Consider the following 18,175-nt stretch of genomic DNA (forward strand, 5'->3'; position numbering starts at 1 on the left):
ACAAAAGCTAAATAATACAAATGCATGGTTTATTTTTAGTCATGGGAGACTCTGTATTTATGATCACTAAATACAAACATGACAAATGCATGTCCATCCGTGAAGTATCTCACTTAGGAAATGAGAAAAGTGTTAATCAAATCCCACCATCTTATGTGTAAACTCAACATTCTATTTTACAGGGCCTCTACCTTTTGAATAAAATTCAACATGTTTTCATTAATATTACCACCAGGTGTATATTTTAATGAGAAAAAGAATTATACCCTTTAAAGGACACCAATAAAGAATTATATAAATGTATGTCAATGCTTTAATTTTACATTTTACAATAAACATTGTGTAAAAATCAAAAGTTTGCTATATTATACGTCCCTGAAGTTGCTCTCTCTGCCTCCCTAAACTGGGCATATATCAGGAGGATGTTCAGTTTGGCATCTGATTGTGAGCCACGAGGCCACAAAAAGCAAGGCAGCAGGCTGCACGGCTCTGTTCATCCTTACTTGGTGATTAGCATTTATTTTTTACTTACTATAGCAAATACTTTTACTTTGTTCTCACTTTTACCCTAAAACAGCTGAGAATGGCTCCAGTAACCCCATGACAATGCACAGGACCAAATAGGAATAGAAGATAGATGGATGAATGGATCACTAGTTCTATTTTGTTTCTTTATTTTTAAATAAAGTTTAATTTACCAATTTATTTAAAACTTAATTTCCAAGTTATTTCAGTGAACATCATGGGTTTATCTGTCATTACCAGGCAGGTCTTACCAACTTTGACAGTACGTGTGAGAAACGTGCAGCAGACTGATCAGAAATGGATCAAACCGGAACACACACACACACCTAAAAAGGTTTACTCTCTGCCTCTTACAGTTTTTCTCAGTCACTTTAGTACAATTCTCAGATCAGACTGAAATTCCCAAAACTATTTGTTCAATCTTCACATCATAATGTCACTTGTGCACATCATATAAGCAGATTCTCACTTCTTTGAACAAGTTGCAATTGCTTTGGTACATCCATGCAAATGATTATGTACAATTCTCTGCTCTTTGCTACATTTTCACTTGTTTATGTCATGTTGCTCAAAATGTATTATATAGTTCACTGTGCAATAGTCTTCTTCCTCAAAACACCTAGTCATTAGTTCATCGTATAAGTCATTAACTGCAAAATGGTTGACCAAGTTGTCATAATGTGACAAACATATTTCTATACATCTCCATTATATGTTTTTGTCTAAATCTGTCCTGAATTGGTAAATTGCTCTCAGGTGACTTGACTTCCTCTAGCAAAGGTGCATCTCATTGACAATGAAATGGCAAGTATATACTGTATATGGCTGAAGCACAACACAATGTTCTATGTCTGACAATGGAAGGACAAGGAATTGGACGAGGTCAACAGCCAGAGAGAAGAAGAAGAGGAAGAGGAAGAGGAGTGAGGCTGCGTGGTGGAGGAGTTATAGGGGGCAAAACCGAGGAAGAGGCCGAAGACATATACAGTACATGTTCCTGATGAGATAAGAGCCACACTTGTAGACCATGTTGTCAACCATGGGCTCACAATGGCTGAGGCTGGTAGAAGGGTGCAGCCAAATGTTAGGAGAACAACAGTGTCCTCAATCATTCAGACCTTTCGTCGAGAGAACAGGTATGTAATCTAAAATATGAACTGTTCTGTGATGTTTCATACAATATTACAGTATTTTTACAATATGTAAAGCTTTTTGCAAGATTCAGTAAGTACTGTAAGTAGGCCTACATTTTATAAAGTGACATTTTATCTTCCTGAATTTTGTATTTTGCATTACTGTATCTTTTCGACATAGGACTGCAAGACAACTTCACAGGGGCGGCAGAGGGCCCCTTTTCACTGCTTACGAAACAGGAGGAGGCTATTTGCATCATGGTTGTAGAAAACTATGCGATAAGACAAAGAGAGATAAAGAGTGCCATTATAGAGGACAACAACATATTTGCAAATATCCAAACATTCAGCATCTCAGCCAATGACAGAGTGCTGAAAGGACATCAGATAAAAATGAAGCAGCTTTACACTGTTCCATTTGAAAGAAATCGTGAAAGAGTGAAGGAACTACGCTACCAGTATGTACAGGTAAAACATGCATGGACATGCAGCAACTGTACTGCACAGTAAACACTATGTATATCTTACAACGATATACATTACAGTAAGCGGGTTTTTACACATTACACAAATCTTTACACATTTGCTATGGCTGTAGAAAAGTAATGCAATATGTGATTTATACATTTGATGTAACTCTATCTTAGCCAAAATGTAAATTCTTGTAATTCATAAAACTCATTTTGTGTCTTCTGTATATAGCGTATGATGGAACTGGAAGCAAGTGAACAGCCGCACAGCTTCATCTACATGGATGAGGCTGGCTTCAACCTGACAAAATGTAGAAGGCGTGGCCGAAATATTATCGGCCACAGGGCTACAGCTGATGTGCCAGGCCAACGGGCCATCTGTGACAATGGTGTGCTTACTCATATTCCCATAATAGGTCTATACAACACAGAACATCTTATAACCTTTCTAGAAACTCTCTACAGAGATCTCATCCCTGAAGAAGAGAGGGGTCAGAGTGGAGATCACCTGCCAACGTATGTGACAGTTTGGGACAATGTGAGTTTTCATCACTCCAACATCATCAGGCAATGGTTTACAGCCCACAACAGGATGCGGATGGAGTTCATTTCACCCTACTCTCCATTCCTTAACCCTATTGAGGAATTTTTCTCAGCATGGAGATGGAAAGTTTATGATCGCCAGCCACATACACAAATGACCCTCCTGGCTGCCATGGATGCAGCGTGTGATGACATCACAGCAGACGCCTGAAGAGGCTGGATAAGACACTCTAAAAGATTCTTTCCACGCTGCATTGCAAGAGAGGATATTTGCTGTGATGTGGATGAGAATTTGTGGCCTAACATACAAGAACGACAAGAGGTGTAGGAAGACCACACCAATTCCTACTGCCTGTACTGTTGTACAGAATATTGTCCTATCTTTTTTTTCCCTTTGTGTTACTGTTTGCAGTGGGTTTTTTCTATGATGGTATGACATGGTCTGTCAACAAATTACAATATGAACAATAAAAGTGTAAATGTGAATCTTGTCCAGTCACTTGCAATCAAACAAAAAAGGTGTAACTTACATTTTACAATAATTGGCATCAAAACTTTAGCCATAGTTTACATCAGAACCTCCCTCTGAAGTACACAGTTATATTGACAACATGACTAAGTTATTTGACTTTCTTGTTCGTAGACAATGACATAACGACTTGACATTCTGATGGCACTGACATGTTCAATGACATAAAGACTTCTCTTTGAGAGATGAACTAAAGATTTTGAGCAAGTTACAGGCTTTTGCAAGAAATCCATAGTGTTTTGCTGTTTGTACACATTGTTTTGAGAAATGCACACACGAATTTGCAAACTTCAATTCTGATCTGAGAATTGTACTAAAGCGACTGAGAAAAACTGTAATCAGCAGGTGTGTTGAGGTCAGACCGTTAATAAAACTTGCCCAGAGGAGAGGAAACACTCCACCCTGCCACACTTAATATTGTCCACAATTTGTATCTTCCTGGTGTAATTTAGGTACAGTAAAAAATGACATCCTGTCCTCCTTCTAAGATGAATTTGGCTAAAATGAAGACCCATTATGATCAGCTGATTTCTGTCTGTCGTGATTTTACACACACAGGCGTTCACACACCCACACACAAACGCACGCGCCTGCACACTAGCACAAACACAGGATAAAACAGGACAATCCAATTTTGCAAATGGGTTTAGATAAGGACCCTGCATATTGATAAATGAGGGGATACCACCTGCATTATGATATGACACCACCAAGCTTCAAGCAGAGAGAGGGTAGTTTTGAGAACCTGAGTTAATACTAATGTAATGACTGCATTATAATAATGCAATAGCTGTCTGATGAGAAAAGAAAAAGGCTCTGATCATTGATATTATGATGTGGGCACTATGAGACACACGTCCTTCATTCATCTTTTTTGTCTCTTTTTCCGCTGCTCTCTTTGTGTGACAGAGGAGTGTGACAGAAAAGAGCAGACAAAGTCGGGTTACCCTAGTAATTTAGGAGGACGGAAGTATCTTGGACGGGCAGTCCCTCCCCCCAGTGCAGCAAGAGTCCCACTTATGATTCACCAGCCAGCACGAATAAAGGTTGGTGACCCCAATTTGAGTAAGCCAGGAGGAGGAGCAGGAGAAGAAGGCTGATGAAGAATGGGGGATAAAAAGGCGGAGGGTGCTGTGATGCCTGCGTCAGTGGCACTTGCTAATAGGCAGATGTCCTTGTCTCTGAACAAGTGAAACTATGTCTCTTGGGAAAAAGAATAAAAGAATAAGAGGAGGAGAAGAAGTAAAGAAAATAAATTAAGCACATATTGAGATTGCAGTCTGGTGAGGCGTTTTGTGTTGGATGCGACTCCATGTCTAAGTGACGCTTAAAGCAATCAGCTGCAGGACTGCAAGCCTCTTGTGGAAATGATGTTTTGATGAAGACTAAAAGAAATACGGAGTGAGAACAGAGAGTGCCAAATGGCTCATTCCTAATTTCACTGAGCTGGTTGGGGAGAATGAGTTAAAAAAAAGAATACGATTTTCCCCTTACATTACAATTGTGAGTAAAATTTTTAGTTTGGATTCACTCAGTTGTCTGACTTTGTCAGCATAAAAATACAAATTTGTTAAACAAAACAAACAAAACTGTCATTTTGTTCAGCTCTAAAACTATTGTTGAATTGACTTTGACATGCATTTCAAACTTGAAAAGAATTTTTGGGCTGTGAAAGATTCTTCCCAGAGCCAATACACGGACAGTTGTCCATACTTTTGCATGTCCTTAACTGTTCCTGCTGCAACTCAAGGCACCTGTAGAGTATTTAGCTGATTAGATCAACCAGTCAATGTGCAGAGCCACTTATAAGAGGCACGGAGAGAAGAGTGGATGCCCACAACTCTTTTAACCTGGACTCCAAATTTTCATTCATCTGAATTAAAAATTTATCCGATTTCTAATTCGATGTCCTTTTATCCAGCAACAGTCGTTGTCTTTTGGTTTTGGATAATATCATGCTGATTTGTTCCTGGAAAGCGAATTCTTCCCAGCATTTATCCACCTTTATTTGTATGTTTTGTAGCTGGAATCATACATGCTTAAATAAATAGCAGGTAGACAGAAGTCATATAAGACCCCAGAGATTCATTGCTTTTCCAAGGAAACTACTTTATTTTTTCTTGCAGCAGTGAAGAGCAGCAGCAACATGTTGTTTCATGTCACAGAGGCATTAATTCCCAAAATAAAAAAACATACTGGTTACAGCTATCTACGGATGTGTTTTTTAAAGAACGGATGGGCGGAGTTTGCAAAAGTAATGTAAAGTTTGTAAGTTATGTCACTTTTCAATGTTCATTGTTCTGTGAAATAAATCCAATTACCTGTTACCACGTAGACCAGGATTTTTTTGTGATTGCGTTTGCAATGTAAATCCATCTATCTGATTTTTGTGGGCATTTAAACATGCTCATTGTTTTGATAAGGAAAGAAATGCAACTGTGTTGGTCTGTGAGGACAGGTAAGACAGGGTACACTGTACATTTTGTCTGTAATGTATATTAGTTGAGCTAATCAGTGCTACTAAAAACAAACACATAGGAGGGGGGCATGAAGCTGCTTTTGAAGCTCCTATCATCACCCTGACAAATTCGTTCATTTGCTTACGTCCCTCTTTGTTGTCATCTTATTTTTTATGAGATAAACCTCCCTGATTTTTGGGAGTGAGACCAAAATAACAAAAAAGGACAGTGTGGACCACCCGATAAATTCAGCTAAATGTTGGTTCATGTGACCAAAAAGTTGAGCTTTTTCTGTGTGACCCTTTTAACTTCCGTCTGTGCATGCAGTTCAATAATTTTCACATGAAGAAGATTTTTTTAGGTCTATGTTTCTTTGTGTAACTTTACTGGACTGGATATCTGTCACCTGTCAAACCACTTCAGATTAAGAGATATGTCCTCCTTTTATGTAAAATATCCTAATTTCACAACAGACAAAAACACACAACCTACCTGATTCCAAATACGTTTTTCTTCTTAAAGGGTTAGGTTTAATGTCACAGAATCAAGATTTTTTGTGTGTTCAATGACAACTGGCTGTGAAATTCCCAGCACAGTGATGTTTAGCTTGTTTGTTCCTCATATTTACCCATTTTGAACAAGATGAGGGTTTAGTTAAGCTTCAATTCAGACAAGATGCCAACTAGGATCTTGTCTTCCTGTTTGACCTTCCTGCAACCAATTAAACTGTATGCATTTTTAAGTTAAAGTAGCCGCACTCAAATATATTGTCATGGCCCTGAATGGGCATCATCCTACAAGAGACATGAAAGCATAGATCTTGTAGAACTCCACAAACCAAACCACAACAAAAACAAAACACGTTGAGCTTCCTGCAGTGAGAAAAGAAGGTCCATGAAGGCCACACCAGGCAGCTTTTATGTGGTTTTCACAAGATGCAGTCAGTCAAACAAACTAATTATTTGGTTTACCGACACCAGTAAAGAGGAAGAAGGTTATAACAGACTTGTACCAAGACAGATGTGGATATTACCCACAGCTGCTAAACATTTTTGGTGAGAACTATTGTTAGTCAGGAACAAAGTCCTCAAGTGGACACATCTGCTTGGTACCAATGATTGGCTACCTCTGATGAATCTGTCCAAGCAGGACCAAATATCAGGCTGCCCTGTGGCTCATAGACAATAATTAGTCGCATCTTCCTGTGTTTATTCCTTCAGGAAAGGGAGTGGACCATAATGGAGTCCAAAAGCTTACACATTAAAGAAGATAACTTTAATCTTTTTTTTAATTAGCACTTCCCTTCTCCTCCCAAATCCTCAAATGTCTTCCTGTCTAGACTTCTGCTGGGCACTGTAAGTGTCCTCTTTCCCATGTGATGCTCTGCTGTCAAGTTGATCACATGATCACCTCTTGTGTCCATCTCTGTTGGTAGCAGTCATGGGAAAAGGGCAGCAATAAAGCAATAATAGAGCAGCAGTAAAGCACATGTGCAGAGGTTTTGCAAAAATTCTGCTCTTTTACCCTCTTTTCATAGTTCAGATGTTATAGTTTGTCATACGTTTCTGCCAGCTTTACTGGCACTTCCATTCCTGCATTTTGGGTCCTATTCCACTTATCCCTCCCACACAATTTTGCTTAAATAAAATTTATGTTATAAAATGGTACTCATACAAATGGGGATGTTTTCTTGTACAGTGTATCCTTTCTTTCTCCAAATAAAACATCTCTAGCCTTACAGTCTTCAAAGACAGTAAACATGGTGATGCTCCTCTTTAAATCTTTAAATAAATTTTATTATTTCTTTTTGGTTGGCATTATTTTTTCATGGGCACATTTATTTTAAATAAAAGTGATAACAACTGGGGTTTTTTTTTGGCTTTGAGCTTAAATTTCTTATGTATTTCTTAGACCTTAACCCTTGCATCACTTGTGAAATAGAGCTGAATGAACAAACGAAAGGTTTTTTAATTCAAAGGCTTCCACATTGAGACGATTTCTCGTACTTGAGTACCATATTTTTAGGAATATAATTCGTGTTTAATTTTTTACATAGTTTGGCCAGGGGTGCAACTCATGAAGGAGCAACTGCAGTTCTGTCTTCTCTGTTATGCATTTTTTTGGCTCCTGCGACTTATAATCTTGAAAATATGGTGGCTCTTTCACTATAGTTATCTTTTTAGGACTTTAATCTTTTACTTAAAACTTTAATGAAGTGAAGTCACCCTGACTATAGCACAATTATTAGCTCTTTTCACTCCATGTGGGAGAACAGTAATGTGCATATGTATGTAAAAATGGTCTTTTATTCATTTATTTATAGTTGCTTTAAATATCAGAAATCTTGTGATTTTGATCCATGAATTTATTTGAATCACTGTTATTGTAAACTAAAGGATTACATCTAAAGCTGTGATCTACTGTATATACAGAACATTTATTTACCTTTAGTATTTTAACTACATATTTAATATCTAATATCTTAATATCTATGTTATATTACTTATATTATATACGTTCCCATGTTTACTTTGCTTAATTACTTAGAGATTTACACTATACTTGGGATTGTGGTCTGCAGTCCAGTCTCAAGTCTAGCAAAACTATGAATCCCACAACATAAATATGATTATTCAACAGTGACTACAATGATTCACACAAAACATAAAAAGTAAATGTTCCTTGTAATTAAGGGTAAAAAAATTCATTTTGTTTTGGATTTCACAATATTTGCTAAAACACAGGCTGTTGGCACAGCACAAACCTTTCAGTTGCAAAATTGTATGTAAGTGGGTTGATTTTAAAACTGTCTTCATCCACTGGACTCGAGCACTCACTGCTCACTCCTGAAGGTACCAAATATTTTTTAAGTTACTACAACATTAGTTATTCCAGTGTGGCTGTGAGTCTGACTGCTGTAGCTTGTCATAAATGGGAAAAGATAGAAAGGCCACTAACAAATCAACAGCAGACTGGATCTTCTTTGACTGTGTCTTTTCAGGATCACCTCACTGAGTCTTCTGCCCCCTTCTAACCCCCTCCTCTAGAGTTCCTTCTCATTCATGCCAACCACCCTCACAAGATGCATGAACCTACTTCTTGTTCTTCTTCTAAGCCCCTTTTTTGGTAGCTCCAACTTCAGCATCTTTTCACCAACGTCCTGCACTCTGACACAAACTTCCTTATGCAGACCACAGCTCCTCTCTCTGTATCCTATGCTTTCTTAAGGTCCTCAAAAACAAAATGGAGCTCCTTCTGGCCACCTCAAACTCAAACTCAAACTCAAACTTTATTTATTTATATAGCGCCTTTCATTTTGGTTAAAAACACAAAGCGCTTAACATAAAAACAGATAAAACAGTCATAAAAAGTGAAAGTTATTAAAAACAGAAAACAAAGGACAATCACACAAAGAAGGTACCCCTCCCTCACCACCCCCCGCCCCCATCCCCACCCACCCAGTTACCCCAGTAGAACCGTGAACAGAAAAGAACTGCAGTTGAAGAAGGTCTGGCTTGGTACTGCTGCGAGGAAACGATATCATGGGGATCCATTCATTCCAAGGCCCAGCCGGACCACAGGGGCCATTACCGCAGCGCCCGCCCAACACAGGGCAGCCCAGGGCCCCATCCATGGCTATTAGACCACAGAGTGGGACCCCAGCCCGCCCAACCAGAACGGGCACCACAGCAACGGCATGCCCTACAGGTCAAGCTGGTGGTGCCCAAGAACGATGGATCCCCAAGAGGAAACACTGGAGTAAAAAAACATCAGAATAAAAAATAAAAATGATCATAGAATAACAACAATAAAAATAGAAAAAGATAAAAAATAAAATAAGATATAAGAATGTTAGTAATAAAAAAATAAAAAAAATAAAAACGTCAGTGATTAAAACATAACCTAAGAATCATTGGTAAAATAACAATAAAAAGAAATGCATATTAGAAACAAAGATAATAATAGTCCTTACAAGAAAATAAATAATTAAATATGTAAATAAATACCTCAATTAATAAATAGATGAATAATAAAAGACATAAGGAATGATCAAAGTCATATAAAAGCCAGACTAAAAAGGTGGGTCTAGAGCCTCTTCTTAAAAACCTCTACAGTCTCTGCGGCCCTGAGGCTCTCCGGCAGGCTGTTCCACAGGCGAGGACCATAATGGCAGAATGAAGCCTCACCATGTGTCTTGGTCCTTACCTTAGGGACAACTAAGAGGCCAGTGCCAGAGGACCTCAGGGTCCGCGAGGGTTCGTATTTTAAAATAATATCATTTAAATAAGAGGGCCCAAGACCATAAAAACATTTATAAACCATTAAAAGAACTTTAAAATCAATCCTGAAACGCACAGGGAGCCAATGCAGCGATTTTAAAACCGGTGTAATGTGTTCCCGCCCCCTGGTCCTCGTCAGAACTCATGCCGCTGAGTTCTGTAGAAGTTGTAGATTTGAGATCGACTTTTGGGGTAAACCAGAGAGCAGGGCATTACAGTAATCTAAACGACTAAAAATAAAAGCATGCATTAGCACCTCTGTGCTGGCAAGAGAGAGGAACGGGCGGACTCTGGCAATGTTTTTGAGATGATAAAATCCTATTTTCACAATGTTTCTGATGTGAGGAGTAAAATTCAGCTCAGAGTCAAAAAGAACGCCCAGGTTTCTCACACACTGAGAAGATTTAAAATTCCTAAGTTTGGGTAAAATCATCTCTCTCTTGTCTTCAGGACCAATGATTAAAACTTCAGTTTTGTCCTGGTTGAGCTGCAAGAAGTTTTCTGCCATCCACAGCTTTATATCTAAAATGCAGTTTAAAAGAGTGTTGACAGGTTCAAGGTCATCAGGAGACACGGCGATGTAAAGCTGTGTATCATCAGCATAGCTGTGAAAGTCAACGCCGTGTCTCCTGATGACATCCCCAAGAGGCAACATATACAAGTTAAAAAGTATTGGACCCAAGATTGAACCCTGGGGAACCCCACAACTTATTTCATGGACTCCTGAGGAACGAGTATCCATATTTACAAAAAAGTGTCTATCTGTGAGATAGGAGCGAAACCAATTAAGAGCAGTTCCTGAGAGGCCGACCCGACTCCTAAGTCTGTCAATTAAAATCTGGTGATCCACTGTATCAAAGGCGGCACTCAGATCCAGCAGCACCAGAACAGAAAGTTTCTGCGAGTCATAATTATGTCTGAGATCATTTAAAATTTTTAAAAGGGCCGTCTCAGTACTGTGATTTGTCCTAAAACCAGATTGACACTTTTCAAGAACATTATGTTCACTTAAAAAATCATGTAATTGAATAAAAACAAGTTTTTCAATAAGTTTTCCTAAAAATGGTAAGTTGGATACAGGTCTGATCTAATAGCATTGACTTTACTCCTGAAGTGGTCAGCAAAGTCCTCACATGCAGTTTGTGAGTGAGGCATGATAGATTTATTAAAATCTTTGTTTAATAAAAAATCAATAGTCTTAAAAAGAAACCGGGGGTTGTGTTTATTGTTTGAGATGAGATTTGAAAAATAAAGTGTCCTTGCCTGTTTAACAGCGTGGTTGTAGGTTTTTAGTTGATCTTTTAAAAAGTCATAGTCGACTGTTAAATTAGTTTTTCTAAATTTTCTCTCTGCTCTCCTACCCTCTTCAGATTTAAAATATCACCGTTTCTCCAAGGCATCTTCGGTTTATGTGTCAAGATTTTTGTTTTCATTGGAGCGGCTGAATCAATGGCAGACTTAAGTCTGTCGTTAAAATCATCAGTCAGAGAATCGCAGGACAAAGGTAAAATCTGAGCAGGAGTTTGTTTTAAAATGTCAATAAAATGTTCTGCCACTTCAGGAGTTATATATCGCTTCATCACAGTTCTCACCACAGTTCTCACTGCAGTCTCTTGTATGTAGAGGACATACAAGAGACTGCAGACATTAAGTCCCTCTCTCCACCATTCTGAATATGATTTGATTTATTATTTTGCCGTTAGTCAGTAATTTAGTGTACGGTTTAGGCAGGATACAATTAAGCATGTAGGGCCCCAACCTCAAGAAAAATGGTGTTTCCAGTCTTTGTGTGCCACAGATTTTTATTTATCCAATTAAAAACTGATTTCAAGTCATGCCCCTTAGAGTCCCTTTACTTTTCTATGCACTTTCATTCCTCCATTGGTGCTGTTCCATTCCATATGGTGGATGCTCTTCCAGACAAAACTCCTCTGCTTTTACCTGGATTTCGACGGGCACATGCATGCATGGAATGGTGCCAGAACTAAATTAAGGTATCACAATGGTTCATTCAAAGTTCTGACAGAATAAAGTTGAAGACCGAGTTGAAGTGAAGTTGATAGACTTTGCAAGTTTCAGGTGTTGTATTTTCATAAAAAACACTTAAGTTTCCTGACTTTTCCTGTTAGGCTTTCATTTGAAGAAACTAGGTATCAAGACCCTCAACCAAAATTGAGCTAAAAGACCCCCACATTTCTATATATGTTTTTAATATGTATATTTTTAGGGTACATGTGATCAAAGAGTGAAGTCCAGCTTGCAGGCTGCTGGTCTCTTTATCTCTTTGGCCACTTGAGGAGGGGAAGTGAGGCTACCACACAGTGCCTGGCCCTCACAATCGCTGGATCTCCTCCAACATTCCCTTCAGAGGCAATTCAAACAAACCTGGGGACAGAGTGTGACTCAGCCATTCCTTCAGTCTGCTTGTCTGGATGCTTGGACAACACCTCTAGGACACACTTGACAAACTACCCCCTGTTTTGACTTCAATGATGAATTCATCAGTTGCTGCTTTTCAAGCATGAAATATGTTGATTTTTCTCATGCAGCTTCTCAGTATGTGATATAAAAGCAATTTAAGAAAAAGTCAGTTTTAACTCAAGTGGATTTGATTCATTCAACTTTCAGATCATCAAATTGGACTATTTCATAAATGTCTTGCTTCATTTCTATTATATCTATCAACTCAACTTTAGTTTACCTGAAATGATTTGTTAACAAGTCATCTAAAGTTCATTACATGGAAAAATATAAAAATAACTAAAGTTAGTTGAAGAAATTTTGATTAAACCCAATTCATTATGAATCCTTTTAACAAATTAAGTCATTGTTACTTTTAATTCTGTTCTAGTTTAGAACAGAAATAAAATGCTGACATTTCTATACACAGGTGGTGGCACCTCAAAACTGAAGCAATATTCCCAGTTTTTCCCCAATTTTCTCAGATTCAGAGCCATTGTGATTGCTTAAAAAAACCATTTTCTTTATTTTCATTTTAGATAAAATCATCTGCTTATTTTTTTTCCTCAACAAGCGCGCAAAAAGATAAAAGCCTGACAGTAGCCATAGATCGAGTCACAATGACACATTTTAGAAGGTTTGATTTCAGGTTTTGAAACCCAAATCCACATCAGTTTTACAATTACTGTTAAACTGGGCCAGCATGTGTCTATCATCCCTGAAACTTTAGTTTTTCTGCCTTTTTACAAAATTATAAGAATAATGCAAAGGAGATATGTTCCTCATGAGGCAACTGGCGCCATACCAATGACCGGTTTTCTGAGTCCCCAGGTCTCTCCCCCCAGTACAGTTAAATGGCACGTTTCAGAGTGGCCTTTTATTGTGGCCACTTTAGGCACACCTGTGCAATAATCAGCTGTCTAATCAGCATCTTGATATGGCACACCTTTGAGGTGGGATGGATTACCTCAGCAAAGGAGAGGGGCTCATTGAAACAGATTTAGACACATTTGTGAACAATATTTGAGAAAAAATGTTATTTGAAAAAAAAATGTTATTTTGTGTTTTTCGAAAACGTTTGACAAATGGGAGCAAAAACAAGAGTGTTGTGTTTATATTTTTTGTTCAGTGTAGTTGTGTTAATCAGTTTTCCTGCATGATTTCCAGTTAAGCTTAAAGACTGAGTGGAAATCTTGTTTCAGTACACTTAAAGTTTTAATTATCAACTTTTTCAATGTCCCTAATGCTACAAGCTAAAAATAAACACGTGAAGTCATCTGCCCAAATATTTTTAGTCTGCTGGCAGGAGGGCGAAAGACTGATTGATTGGTCTTCTTGTAAGTTATCAGACACTTGCCAGGAAGCGAGGGAGAGCTGCAAACAGGAAGGAGAGGAATGTGCTTCCTGTTGGCCGGTGGTGTTACACAGGCCAGATTCCACGTACCATCATGACTGAAGCAGTGACACAACAGCACACACACACACACACATGGAGACATATGTATTAGGAGCTGGGGATGTTTTTCCACACACTATCAGGAGAGACAAGCGGCAGGAGAAGATAATATTGAGACAGCGTGTCCCTGTTTGCTGGTGGAAATACAGACGCACAAATGCAGCTTCAGTTGTTTGGAGGAAACCATTATAGTTAATTGCTGTGTGATGAACGGCTCATTCTCATTAAACTGTCTCTGTGCTCTGCCGAAGCGGCCTTTTTCAACATTTCAGACCATTTTGAATGTTGCTCCCCCCACACCAGGCGCTGTACTCTGCTTCCAAGTGTTTGCCACTAGGTGAAGCTTAGTACTCATTAATGCTCTGCAAAAGCATGTTACAAAAAGGAAGAAAGAAAAGGAAGGTTTCTTCACAAAACCTGAAGGAAGATCTCTTTTGGATTAGCAGGAAGAGCATGGGGGGAGTATAAAACAAAGCCGGAATTAGGAAAAAATGGAAAATAGAAAATATATCCATTAGATAAATGGCTCTAAGCAAGTGATCAAAGGACCAGTTATCTTGTTCACGCTCAGTTAACCCTAAATCTTTAAGCTAAAACTATTGAGGGAGGACTGGCATTCTATTGGTTAAACAGTTACAATAAAAACAGGCAACAGTGTGTACAACTGGAACATTTGAAATCATCCCTCCTAAATGTAACCTGTGGAGTACCACAAGGGTCAAACAGTGTTCATCCTATATCTAAATGACATACAGATGGTGTGAAATACCTTTTATGTGCCGACGAAAGTAAAGTAAAGTAAATACAGGGGAGAATCTCAGGGAAGTTGTAAAAATAGCAAATACAGTTAGGTAAATAAAAACAATGGTTCAACATAAAACTCTCAAAACATGAATCCAATCAAGCTCATTTGGGACATCATGTCTTGGTTCATCCACCAACGACAGGTTATACCACAGACTGTCCAGGAGTTGGCGGATGCTTTGGTCCAGGTGTGGGAGGAAGATCCCCCTGGAGATCAACCGCCGCCTCATCAGAAGCATCCCCAGGTGTTCCAGGGAAGTCATACGGGAGGCCACACCCACTACCGAGCCTCATTTTGACTGGTTATAAAGACGTTAGATTGCAGTTTGATCAGCCTGAAGTGTGTTTTTCCACTTTGAATATGAGTATGATTCCACTGCTAAACCTCCATAGGCTGATACACTTAATGTCCATTAATAATTTTGTGTGGTTGTGTTGTCAGCACATGCATAAAAAAAGCATTTTAAAGAATATTAGTTTAGAATAATAATATTTTTTGTGGTGTTCCCTTTTTCTTTCTGAGAAGTGTGTGTGTGTGTATATATATGTGTATATACCGCTTCTGTTTGGTCTGATTTTTATTTCATAATTATACACAAAAAGCTGAGTTTTCTGTTGAAGTTTGATTTTTTTTTTAAGTTTCATTCATAAGAAAAAGTGAGTTTTGTATGTGTTCCTGCAGCAGCATGCTTGTTGTAGATATGAAATTAACATTGGTTGTCCTTGAGGGCTTCCTGATTGAATCACATCGACTCGATGACGTCACTCGAAGTTTAAGTCATATTTTGAATGAGGGAGGGTACGAGTGAGAGGGAGAAAACAGGGGGGATGAGTCACTGCCTCTCTGATGACTGCCTCCACTGAGTGGGCAGATAATTCAGGTACAAAAAAAGACGCAGGCACAACATGACCGCCTAATGGCACTCAAATAAAATGACTTATTGGGAACTCGCAAAATACACCTTTTAAGAAGATTAAATAGTATAGATGGCCCCACTTTACCTCCAAACAATGTCTCTGGTGCTAAGCAGAGATTAATCCTGTTCTTCTGAATTCCATCAATGATTGGAGTGAATTGCAAAAGCTTTCAAGATTGTCATGTGTTCTCTCTGGAAGATTCTTGCAAAATCTTGTGACGTTATCCAACCAAGAACTTATTTTTGGGGGGATTTGAATGAAAAGTGAGGTCAGTATGACAAACTATGAGTTAGTTTAAATGATAAGTTTTTTTTTTTTGTTTAATTTAAAGTTTTTTTCTTTTTCTGAAATGTCATCCAAAGTTGAAAAAAAACAAAAACAAAGACCTGATTTAAAATTATTCTAAAATCCCCCAGAAAGGACATACTTCAAACCAAAAGCTTAAAAATCTCAATTCAATTTTCAATTCAATTCAATTTTATTTGTATAGCCCAAAATCACAACAACAGTCGTCTCGATGGGCTTCGAAGTAAAACATGAAATCAAAAGGATCACGAATACAAAGAGTTCAATAGAAAAATACTAAAATGAACTAACAAACTGACTAAGCTATACTGGCATCCCTGCCCTTAGACCCCCCTTCGCGGTAAGGAAAAACTCCCAAAAAAAACGGATTCCGGAAAAAATGAAGAAACCTCAGGGGTGCCCACATGAATGAGGGATCCTCCCCCAGGACGGACAGGCGATTTACCAGAACTCAAAGAAAATAATTAACTTATCTAAATCTACAACCACACATTTAAAGACCAGCAGACGAGCTTCATCCAGCCATGGTTGTGGGGACAGTCAAAGGCGCGAGTCGAGCCAGAGGCAGGATCCACAGCCAGGTGTAGGAGCGCGAGCAAAGGCGAGGTAGACGGTCAGGAACTGGAGCACGGATGAACCAACTGGAGTCTGGAAGCACTCCCACTCCCCAGGAGGGGAGAGGAAAAGAGGGACAATACATGAATCGCACTGCACCAAACAGAGGCATGGAGAACTAAATGATAAATTATGGTGAAGAATAGAGGAGAGGAAGGGTAGAAGTAGAAGAGAAAAGAGGACAGAACCCCGGAGCACCATAGTTACCCCAGCTTCAACTTCTAGCAGCCTTTTAAAAGAAATAGTTATTAAGTTTAATTTAAACAAATTAACATTAAGTTAAATAATCTCTGAATACTAAGTAGTCTGACAATAAGCCTGTCCAAAGAGGAATGTTTTAAGTCTAACTTTGAATGTAGAAACTGAGTCGGCCTCTCTTACATGAGCTGGTAGTTTATTCCATAAGACAGGGGCTTGGTGACTAAACGCTCTACCTCCAACCGTACTTTTACTAATTCTAGGAACCACAAGCAGTCCTGCATTTTGTGAACGAAGTGTTCTTATTGGATGAATAGATTTTGAAAATAGAAAGTTGAAACAAAAGCCACCAAATGTACGGTAAGTCGTTGAATCCCTAAAAGTTGAGTGTTGCTATCCACACTGAGACCTGACAGCTGTCACACCTGTTCTCAACCAGAACCGCAACAGGACCTGCACGATAGAGCAAAGACAGACACCACACTGTGATCCAAAGAAACTCAGGAAATGATCAATGAAAAAATTGAGATCTATCAGTCTAGAAAAGGTTGTGAAAATCCAGATTATGGAGCTCCAGCAAGCCACAGTTACTCACAATAACAACAAGTGACTGCCTGACCAAACTTCACCTGAGAGCACAGGCACAATTGATCTGAGACCAAGCAGAAACAGCCCGCACGGCAGAACCAAGAAGAATACAGAACATAAATGTTTTCATGTATTATCAAATATTTATTTATTTACAAACATCTTAATGACCAAAAAAGAAAAACGTTAAAACTTTGATTTTTTTCCCCTTCAGCATTCACCACAACAAATCACTCCACAATTCATCAATGTGAATTTGAGTATTTTTTTAGCAGATGCCCTTCCTGATCCTTTGCATGTACATTGACTTGACACTGGAAGGTCTCCACCATGTGGATGCAGATGGTTTCCCATCCCATCCAACCGCGCTTAGCTTCCAAAACTCAGATGATATTGGACGTGACCAGGGTGACATCTTCTGAAAAATGTGTCAAAATGCATGAGGAGCAAAACTGAAAGTTTAAAATTCCCAGCATTGCTTAGAAAGAACATCCACGGACACAGATGGTGGTGGCGGTGTGATGGTCTGGGGCTATTTTATTGCTTCAGGACCAAGAGGAGTTGCCAGGGTAAATTCAGCCATGAGTGCCATGGTATGCTGGAAAAAAAAAATGTGAATGTCTTTCATCTGTTCTAAACCTCAAGCTTAAAACGCTCATGAGTTCTGCAAGATACCAATCTAAAGTTCATCACTGGGTCCATCTCTGAATGGTTTTTGGACTGAGTAAAGATTTTGGATAAACCTTAAAGTACAAATGTCAATCCAAATGCTAAATGTGATACTTTAGCAGGACGTTTAAAGTATTCAGGTTCATTTAAAAATTTCTTTAAGAAATATCAAGAATTCTGCAAAAATTAGCTGCCTAAAGTTTCTCCACTCAACTTTTTTCT

The 18,175-nt window shown here is 38.6% G+C and overlaps 1 protein-coding gene across 2 annotated transcripts; it reads left to right on the top strand.

Moving 5' to 3' along the window:
• The first annotated feature begins 1,160 nt into the window (after window positions 1–1,160).
• On the top strand, window positions 1,161–3,011 carry LOC110016218. Of its 2 annotated transcripts, XM_023961691.1 has the most exons (3): window positions 1,161–2,126; window positions 2,361–2,517; window positions 2,594–3,011. In XM_023961691.1, exons 1-3 carry the CDS (start codon window positions 1,917–1,919, stop codon window positions 2,650–2,652), a joined length of 426 nt encoding a protein of 141 aa, XP_023817459.1. In that variant the 5' UTR covers window positions 1,161–1,916; the 3' UTR covers window positions 2,653–3,011. The 2 variants fall into 2 exon arrangements, with proteins under 2 accessions (XP_023817459.1, XP_023817458.1); XM_023961690.1 differs by having other exon boundaries at window positions 2,361–3,011.
• The last annotated feature ends 15,164 nt before the right edge of the window (window positions 3,012–18,175 follow it).

This window comes from Oryzias latipes, chromosome 13, assembly GCF_002234675.1.
Source record: "Oryzias latipes chromosome 13, ASM223467v1".
Classification (NCBI taxonomy): domain Eukaryota; kingdom Metazoa; phylum Chordata; class Actinopteri; order Beloniformes; family Adrianichthyidae; genus Oryzias; species Oryzias latipes.